The sequence below is a fragment of the Vitis vinifera genome, chromosome 7 (assembly GCF_030704535.1).
Source record: "Vitis vinifera cultivar Pinot Noir 40024 chromosome 7, ASM3070453v1".
NCBI lineage: Eukaryota > Viridiplantae > Streptophyta > Magnoliopsida > Vitales > Vitaceae > Vitis > Vitis vinifera.
The window spans coordinates 28,468,601-28,478,993 of NC_081811.1; the positions used below are offsets into that span (position 1 = coordinate 28,468,601).

At 33.8% G+C, this 10,393-nt stretch overlaps 1 protein-coding gene across 2 annotated transcripts; it reads left to right on the top strand.

The window, feature by feature from the left end:
* Positions 1-1,464: 1,464 nt before the first annotated feature.
* Positions 1,465-10,128, top strand: LOC100254399 (probable ATP synthase 24 kDa subunit, mitochondrial). 2 transcript variants are annotated; one of them, XM_002279353.5, is made up of 7 exons: positions 1,465-1,644; positions 2,703-2,796; positions 3,472-3,616; positions 4,471-4,581; positions 5,114-5,260; positions 9,136-9,258; positions 9,835-10,128. In XM_002279353.5, the coding sequence occupies exons 1-7, from the start codon at positions 1,606-1,608 to the stop codon at positions 9,896-9,898; spliced, it is 723 nt and encodes a 240-aa protein (XP_002279389.1). In that variant the 5' UTR covers positions 1,465-1,605; the 3' UTR covers positions 9,899-10,128. The 2 variants fall into 2 exon arrangements, with proteins under 2 accessions (XP_002279389.1, XP_059594692.1); XM_059738709.1 differs by lacking the exons at positions 9,136-9,258; positions 9,835-10,128 and having other exon boundaries at positions 1,471-1,644; positions 5,114-5,505.
* Positions 10,129-10,393: the final 265 nt, after the last annotated feature.

The window sequence follows — 10,393 nt, forward strand, 5'->3', positions numbered from 1 at the left end:
TTTGTTGTGGTTGATCCATTTCCTATCATCATATCCTTCAAACTTTTACAGCAATGCGGAAGAATCCATGTGTGATCTAGGGATATGCTCACAAAGCTTTCCATCCTCATTCACTCTATGTCTGTTCAATTTTACTCTTCCTGGACATCTATAAATTCCAGGTGTTCAAACACCCCAGAGAACAGATGATTTAGATGTTGGAACTTGAATGTTTGAGCATGTTAGGCAACTGTTTTTATTTTCAAACTGGAAAAATGTTTTGCAGATTTTTGGACTGAAAACAGTATTTTGAGAATTTGTTTTGAAAATATAATGATTTTTTAAAACAATTTCGGGTGCTTTTACTGTTTTTTAGGAAACATGGAGATATCACTTTCATGAAACCATAACCCTAATTGCAATCCTTCTGCCCGTTCCTGAAAATAAGAACTATGGAGATTGATTCCATCAACCGATCTTTTTTTTTCCTTGAAACGGTGGAAATAGAAATAATTTACTTTCGTTTTTTTTTTCCTAACAAAAAAAAGATTAAAAAAAATTTAATTTCAAATTTAAGGGAAATGAGAAAATGGATTCCAAATTTAGATTTGATTAAACCCCCAATTATTAAATTATGGTTAAATAATTAAACATTATAAGTCAAACTTTTTAATAAAACTTGTGAATAATTAATCTAAATTTTTGTTTTGTTAGTCGATTTTCCATTTAAACTTCCATGTTTATAAAATTTATTATAAATAAATAATTTTTAAAAATAATTTATAGTTATTATTTAAGAATAAAATTATTATTCTTTTGGACGGTTTGGAAATAGAGGAATATATTAGCCTTTAAAGGGGGTGTGCTACATATTCGAAAGCTAAAAAAAATTTTTGTTTGTAATTTGTGGGGTTGGGCTAGATTGGATATTGAAGATGACTCTCTCTCCCTTCTAGGCTTTCTAGAGTGGCTAGCATGCACTTAGGGGGGTGAGGTCTTCTTGGTCTCTTTTGTTTTTGTTGTGAGGCTATAACTACCTTGTATATCTTCTGTGTGGCTACTGGCCTCTCCTTTAATACATATTTGGTTTACATATAAAAAAAAATAATAATAAAATAAAATTATACAGCTTAAATATGAAAAATAACTATTTTGGCTTATTGTTGATGAAAGGATTGTATATTTGCATAAAATGCAAAAGTTATTAATTTTTTTAATTATTGTTCCAAATACTCTAAAAAAATAATTGAAAATATTTTAAATCAATTATAAAACACAAAATTAATTTTCGAATAATTTATTTAAAAACCTGTTTTTATCAAACATATTTTTGAAATTAAAAAATATTTTCAAAAACACATCCAAACATGTCAAGAATATTTTACATTTTAAACGAAATGATTAAAATAAAAATAGCAAAAATGTGATTAGCCAAACAAATATTAAAATGAAATATAAGGAAAAAAAAAAAAAGGATCTCAAAGATGAGCGGCCCAGATATAATGCAGAGGTGCTCATGGGATACATACAACGCCATCACAGCTCTACACACTCGTGCGACCTCAAAACTAAGGCTTCACCAATCGGAACTCAAACCCTAACCCTAATCGCGCTGATCCTCCGATCATGGCTTTTTCCTCTCGTCTCTTATCCAAATCCAAACAGGTATTTCCTGCATTTTCTGCTGTCTGTTTCCCGAGAAAACCAAGAAAATGGAAAATGATTTATTTATTTATTTTCAATCTAATGTTTCATTTTCGCCTCAGCTGATGGCATTAGGCGCTGTTGAGTGGATTTGATTTTGATTTTGATTTTTTTTGTTTTTGTTATCGGATCCGAGATAATCGAGGACTTGAGATTCGACGTTGTTTTGTATGTTTCATTTCCTTTTTTTCGTATTTTAGGGTTTTGGTTTGTTTTATGTTACGGTTTTGATCGATTCTTGAAGCCGATCTGCTGAGACTTGAGAATTTTGTGGAGGCGATGTGTGTCGAAAATGATGTTTGGTCTTAAGGTGTGAGAGTGGGCATGGGGAAATCGAAATGATGATTTGAATGACTTGGAGATTTGTGCGGCTCTGTAGTTGATTGTGCTGCGATGAAACTCAAAATATTGATTAGCTGCTTTTTTTCCCCTTTATTTTGGGAACATCATGTTTGATTGCTGAAAACATATGGAAGAAAATGAAAATGGAGAATCTTATAGTGGGCTCTGTTTGTGTTAAAGCTGTGGTTGCAAGATTTTAAACTACTATCAATTTTCATTATTTCTTATCACTCAAATAAGAGCAAACAAGAGAAACAATGGAAACAGTTTAGACATGTGTGGTGTAAGCCATATAGAGTGTTTCTTCTTGTTTGGAGCGAGATAACTGCAATGATGAAAACAGCAACAACAATGATTATATAACACAACAGCATCAGGTGGTGATGGAAACAATATTGCAAGTTCATGTGAAATGTTGTGGGAAACAGAATAAATATCAATTTGGGTCGGAAAGGTAGAAAGACCATAAAAAATAAACTGATATGTAGAGGGTTGAGTCAAAACCATATCTTTCTCTCTACATTGACCTTGGAAATGTAAGGCATTTGGCCCCAAGATAAAATTTTATTGCAGTTTTGTATTTAAAGCTTCTTTTGTTTCTCATCTTTAGGGTGATTTTTTTTCCCAATCTCTACATGTTGCTAATTATGTTTGCTTGTCTTTTTGTGCTTATACAGTTGTATGGCAGTCAGATCATTTTACAACAACAGCATGCTGTTCCAGTCCGTTTCTTCGCCAAAGAAGCTGCTCCCCCAGCTCTCAAGGGGGATGGTGAGTGACACTGTAGAGTTCTCTTTGTTTTTGATGTTTTATTGTGCACTAATCAAATATACATCGCTTTTCCATCAACGACTTCATGTACAAGGTTGTTCTCAAGTCAAGCCCATGCACTTCATTTTTCTATGTGCTGTTTTGTTTTCTTTGCATGATGGATGTGAAGATGCAGACAGCTATATGAGTCCATCTAGTATCTGCAATGAATCTTTCTTTTAAGTGGTCATTATGGTAGAGACTACCAATTTTGCGACAAATGCAGCCTGCTTGATCATTTTTTCGCATGCACCTGTAGCGACATTCAAGTAATTGTTCAAGTGGTAAACCAGCTGGTGTTACCATACACATATTTGTATATCTAGACCTATCTGCATTTCAGAGACTTGTAGCAACACCAAACATGACGGATTTGTTTGCACTTGACTCAGTTCACTACTTCCTCAAATAAAGTCACTACAGATGTTGGTGTTCAAATGTTTGTTATTTTTTTGTGCTTTATTAACAGAGTCACTGCATATGGTTTGCAGTTAACTGTTGTTGATGCATGTATGATGGGCTATTGTGGCAAGTTATTATTTTCTGAAGAAATGTGTAGGTTCAGTTCCATTTCCTATATTATTTGCATCCATGATTAATTGGCTCTGACAAGGGACCTGCATTTGACCTTAATAGAGATGTTGAAGAATATTTTTCTGGAGGTTAAAAAGAAATTTGAGACAGCCATGGGGGTGCTTCGGAAGGAGAAGATCACCATCGACCCTGAGGACCCTGCTGCAGTCAACCAGTATGCAAAGGTTATGAAGACTGTAAGAGAGAAGTAAGTTTCTGTAGTTATATCTAATTTATGTCTGGTCTTTCAGTGAAATGATTATCCGTGTGAGTTTTTGTTGGTGTATATAAGCCTCATATTGCTATATAAATGTCAAAAAGTTTGTTCGAGAGCTTTCCATTGGTCATGCTACAGGAATCAGTGGTGATGCACCATGCCAGGACTCAGGACAAAAAGTATATCACTTCTGGTCACTGAAGATCATTTGTTGATTACATGTTACACAAAAAAAAAAGAAAAAAAACAGACAAGCCATAATGGACCAAGTTTGTGCTGAAGATTGTTAGCTTGCCACAGGAGCTGTTTTTTTTTTCCTCAAATAATTCTTGTGCTTAATAGAAATTAGTCGGAGATAGCACTTGTGACTAGCATCCGCCTTTGAGGCTTGACTCTAAGTGGTTAAGGGATGGGGAGGGTTTGTGGGAGGTTCCAGGTTCAAGTCTCAATGGAGACAAAAATTTACCTATATATAAAAAAAAAAAATACTAGCATCCAATTTGTAGATCTGTAGGATTCTCCTTGATCTGGCTACAGTTAAAGATTGCATCATCCGATGCATGCTAACTTAATGATTTAACTTGGACATGCCAGATTTGATGGATATAGACAAGTGAATATAATCTCTACCTTGATGACATTATTATTATTTTCCTTTACTTAGTCCTTTTTCCTCTTAACTCAGTATCAACTTTTCTCTAAGAGCATATAGTTGTACTGCATATCACCTTCAGCCTGGAATCAATATATGGTTTTCTGATTTTTGCTTGGGTGGATATATTTCTCCGCATTTTTCTGTATTGATTTATGATGCATTTTCTTATGATCTTCCTGAAACCCTACAGGGCAGACTTGTTTTCAGAATCCCAAAGAATTCAGTACACCATTCAAACCCGAACTCAAGGTATTCCAGATGCTCGTACATATCTGTTGACATTGAAGGAGATAAGAATCAAGTAAGCGTTCTTGTCTAAACCTACTTGCATTTTCTGTTTAAGATATTCATATCCTATTAAGTTAGCTTATGTAGCTTTTGCTCTATCTTGCTCCTATTCGGTTGTGTCATCCTTCTTAGTTACTGGAAGATGCTTGGCTACAAGCAAAAGTTATATTTTATGATTGCCTTGGTTTTTTCCTTCCTTTAGATGTTTCCTAATAATGTGTTTTGTTTCCTTGATTTGAACCTTAGAACATTTTTTTTCATGAGATATAAACATGAGAGCTTGTTTAAATTTGTCGAAGTTTACTGTTGATAAGTGATGTATAGTCATCAAACAATTAGTTTTTCAGCTGCTTACTTCTGTGGTCTGATATTATATTTACTATTAAAATGATTGTATCACATATTGTACAGTTACTATTGTATTGTTTTCTTTATTATTGGTAGGAATTATCTTGTTAAATCCCCATGAATAAATTGAAACCTCAGATTCATACTCAAACTACAATAATTCCATAAAACCTTTCCCTTTATTTATTTATTTGCAGGAGAGGTCTCACTGATGAACTAGGTGCAGAGGCTATGATGATGGATGCACTAGAGAAAGTTGAGAAGGAACTCAAGAAACCACTTATGAGGAATGACAAGAAAGGAATGGCTCTTCTTATGGCAGAGTTTGATAAAGTCAATAAGAAGTATGTGTTATTTCACAAATTGAATGTTCTGCATGTTCTGGACTTGATAAGATTGAGCCATCTGATCCTTACTCTTCTATGCATGCATCTCATTATGATGACATCTTTTGCCAGTGTTTGTGGTTTGAACAGAATTGATTTTGTGATTTTTGGATTTCCTTTGGAAGGATGTTGGTTATTAATTTATTAGATATACCCATAGTTGTTAAAAACTTGCGATACATGATACAATATAACAATACAACAATATATATGTGTATATATATATAATGGAAATCAGTATGTAACGCAATTTGTATCTTGTAATTTATGGAGCTGGGCTAGATTGTATATTGGAGAGGAGTCTCTCTCCCTTATAGGCTTTTTGGAGTGGTTAGCATCCACTTGAGGGGCGGTGAGGCTCTTTTGGCTTTATTTTTTGCTTGTGAGGCCCTAGCTGCCTTGTATATCCCCTGTATGCAGTGTGACTTTTTGCCTCTGGTTTAATTCAACTCTGACTTATCAAAAAAAAAAAAATTGTATCTTATCTTAAAGTGTATCTTAGGATATGTATACGATACACTTTATGATACATGATATAACAATACAACAATGCATATATCTTAAACGATTTTTCATAACTTTTAAAAGAAATCAATTTTTTTTTATTAAAAGAATTTATTATATTAATTGTTTAAATGTACAAAAGGAAGGGAGAAAGAGGTAAAATAATCTTATATGAAAAACTACATTCTTACTGTCAAAGGTCATATTAGAAGTCGAGTAAATTTAGTTTTACAACAAATATTGTAATATTTTTGTTTAAGAATGATAGTGATTAGTGAATAAAAACTTTTATTTAATATATTAACTCTTTTATTTAAATTTCTTTTTTGGTAAGAAAGAAATGATGACTGACATAAACAGTTGGAACTTTGAAGATAACACATAAAGACATATATATATGTATGTATGTAATGTATCTATACGTTAAAGTCATATTTTGTTAAATTTAACTTTTCAAAACTCTCATATAGAATGTTTTCATAGGGTATGATGTAGTTTAACTCTTCAAATCCTACATTTTTCATAGAATTGGTTATATATTACTTTATACTTCATACTTCCAATGTATATGCACATATATGTTTATTTTTCACTTTATAAAGAAACTTATGATACATAATACGGAAAAATAGAAAAACGATGCATGATAGGTTTTATGACTTAACAAGGATGGATATACCTAAAACAAGGTATAAAACACAGTTTAATGAAGCAATCATAGATTAAACTTGCCTAGTTGCATAAATGAGTGCCTGACCTGGTCTTTGCACTTACTAATATCATGGATTTTTTTTTTAATTTTTTGATAAATAAAATCAAATTCACTACAAAATAAAAATGCCACAAGGACATACCAAAGTACGCAGGAAGTATGCTAATAGTGTTACTAATATCATGGAAAATGAGTCTTGTAAGTTACAGATCTTGAATGCACTGTTCTTCTTTAACAAAATACGAACAGTGTGTCATAGTCGAATGGCCTTCAACTTAGGCACATTGCACCTAGAAGTTCAAAAACATGTAATGTTGTAACTTGGTAACATCCACTCTTTTTTTATTTTATTTTATTTTTTTTGCCTATTTGTAAATATCTCAAAATGAAAGGATCAGTGATCCAATGCCACTGGGAAAGGAAACCAAGCCATTGCTTGGGGACTCATGGAAGAGAAAATGCTTTCATGTTTCCCCAAGTCAATCTATTGGATGCCTTCAAAATGTTTACTCATTGTGGCTTCAATGAAAGTGTCTTTGTGTCTTCATGAGATAATAGAGAATGTGCCTTTTTTTTTAATATTTTCTGCATGTCAGTTACCAATGAGTTTAGTGGAATCCCTTTTGAGTGTCACTTTGTTGGATGTCATATTGGTTCAGGCAGCAATGGATTATGGTTGAGAGATTATTGCTTCATAGTGGACCATTCCCCTTTCATTGGAAATCTTAATCTAAATTCGATGTTTATCATAAAACTCGGATAGATGGGTTGGAAACTTTTTAGAGGAGAGACATGATTTGTGTTTTCCTTGGCCTGCAGGGAGGGACTGGCTATTGAAGCTTGAAATTTAAGCTTTGATTTAGGTCCTGAGAGAGGCTTTGCTTTGCAGGGGTCAGGTTTCTCAATAAAGGGGTTCCCTGTTGGTGTCCTTGGTCTTCATGCTGAGTATGGAGGGTTGTGTCTCAATAATGTCTCTTGGGGCAATGGGGCAATGAGTATAGAGGGTCTTGTTGCAGGCATTTCAAATGTCTCTTGGGGTAATGCGTATCTCCTTCAAGTCAGGTCTTAGATTGCTAATCAGGAGGTGGGTGGCTGGGGAAAGAAAGCTAGGTCCTTGAAAGCATTCATGGGTCTTTGTTAATCACCTTGGATTTTAGTTTGTTTGTTGGGGTTGGGGTGGTATGGCATGAAGAGAAGGAAAGGGCAGTGTTGATTTTAATTTTAGTGCTTTAGGCTTTCTATAGAAGGGTCCTCTTGTTTCCTTAAAATAAAATGTCATTATATTACTTGGCCTTTATGTATATATGATGATGGATTTTGAAAAATAAGGAATAATACTTCCCTTTTACCAGCCTCACAGTCAAAGTCTAGGAGGTGAACTTGCAAAATAGAATTCATGCTGGCAATCCTTACAGTTGGGGCAAGTTGGGAAAATGATTAAGCAACTTAGTCCTTAAAGAGACGATTGTGAAAATTGAATGTCTGAGAAAAAAATCCCTTGTGTTTACTTTAGGTTGGGTTCTGTTTTGAAAACGTTTTCGTATTTTTACTTTCTTAATTTTTATTTAAGTTGATTGATAGAAATAGTGAAAGCAACGAAATTGCATTTGTCCTTTATTCTTACTCATTTTGTTTGCCCTATTTTTTATTTTTAAAATGGTGTAATAAGAAGTTCAAATATGCTTATAATTAATCTATGATTTTGTTCATATTTATATTCCTTTTATATTTATAATATTCATATTCCATTTATATTATGGGCCTGATTAGGTCTTTTAAGTGATTTTGTTCACTTCACTTCTTCTTCACTTAAGAAAATTCTGAAAACATCAAATTAGTATTTTGACTTTCTGGTTTTTTCTGAACTCAGTTTCCCAAAAAATGAAAATAAAAAAGAAGCTTCTAAATATATATATTTTTTTCAAACTGGGTTTCTATTTTATTTTAAAATGAAAATAGCAAACAATCCAAACAAGCACAGCCTTAGCTTCTCTGTCTTCTAACCAATTCTTCTTTCTTTGACTTGGCTGAGCTATAAGAGGAATTCCCCATTTAACCCAACCCATTTTATCAAGGCATGGATTCTACCTTATTCTTTATATTCTCAGGCCACCTTGTAATTGATGAAATGGTTTTCTTAGATACTAGGCACACCTTGTTGTTGACATCTTATAGAAGGAGAGAAATAGAAGAGCCTTCGAAGATTTCGAGTTGGTGGATCAAGCTATTTTATGGTCCTTTTTGTACATCTTTTTGGATTGGGTCATGGTGCATGTAGGTTTTAGCTTGTGGTCTTTATTGGATTTCATTAATTGGTTGGGTTGTATGTAAGCTGAGGTCTTAGTGTTTTTGTTTTTTTTTTTTTGGCCTTGGCACCTTGTATGCATCGTGTATACTTTCGAGTGCTCGTTTAGGCACTCTTAATACAATTACTTTTACTTATAAAAAAAGTCTTCTTGTTGCCATCTTTTGCTTTGCTCTTTTCTAGTGAATGTTGCATATTTCTCATATTGATGTAATTGTAATGATTTTTGTTTGCTCCTTGGCTGCCTCACCATTATTTGAGATTAGGGTGCAGGCTTATGACATCTTTTTATCCAACTGTTTATCTTCTCAGGCTTGGAGTTAGAAAGGAGGATCTGCCCAAGTATGAAGAACAGTTGGAACTTAAAATTGCGAAAGCACAACTGGAGGAGCTAAAGAAGGATGCTCTTGAGGCAATGGAAACTCAAAAGAAAAGGTACATCATTGCTCTCTGCTGACTATCTTGCTTTTAACCTTATGCTCTCTCTTGACTCTCCAATTTTAAGTATGGTAAGACCCTGATGACATAACTCTAAAAATGTTATGTAAGTCCCTCTTGAGAGTTAAAAGTAGGCTACTTTTAAGAGTGTTTGGATAGAACCTCCAACCAGGCCCCACACTCTACAGATGCACTTCTCCACATCCTGAAGAAGCAGGTAGAATCCTTGTGGGAAGCAGATTTTTATTCAATTGAAAATTTTAAAAATGTCATGATGATCCTTGGATGAGTGGAGACGTCAGACAAAATATGTTGATATGATCATCTCTGCGGATTGCCCAGTATAGTACATTTAAAGATGACTATGTTTAGGGTAATGCATTGGAGTGGGTTGATATTGTTTTTAAATTGCTAGTGCTAATAATTTAGAAAACTGAAATCTAGTATGATTCCAAGTGAGATTGGTAATCCTTCAAGCTGTGCCCCCAATCCAGATTCCAAATTGAGTTTTACTGATTTGTTGTATTGGAGTTGATGTGTGTTTTTTTTAATGGTATTTTTATATTGTTTCAGGGAGGAATTCAAGGATGAGGCAATGGTTGATGTGAAGTCATTGGACATCAGAAACTTCATCTGAGATACAAACCCTGCTCTGTTTTTTTAATCCATTTTCTTTCTCTTTTTTGGTTTTTTCTAGTTTGACAATTGTTGGGACAAGAGTGGAAAAGGCAACAATTGTTTCACTTAGGCGCAGGAACATACCCGTCCTGCCTCTCATTTAAATAAACGGACACACCCATCATCAATCTGGAAGTGTACTAGTTCTATTGCAACTGAAATCCAATACTCCGTGGTTTTGTATTGTTCTGATTTATCGTAGACACTACTCTAGCGGTGGCTGAGGGTTGGGAATCCGTTGTCTCCACCCAATTTCACAATTTCTTCCTTTATTTTCCATTAGCAAGTATCCTAACATACTCTATATACGTACTTTGATCCGTATTCAACTCTGCAAGGACGCATGACTGTTTCACCCATGGGCATGCAACCAAATATTTACCATTTTACAGGTAAAATTGCATTTTTTATTCTTTCTAAAGTTGGAAGCCCTTAAGAAAAGCCCATTTACCGA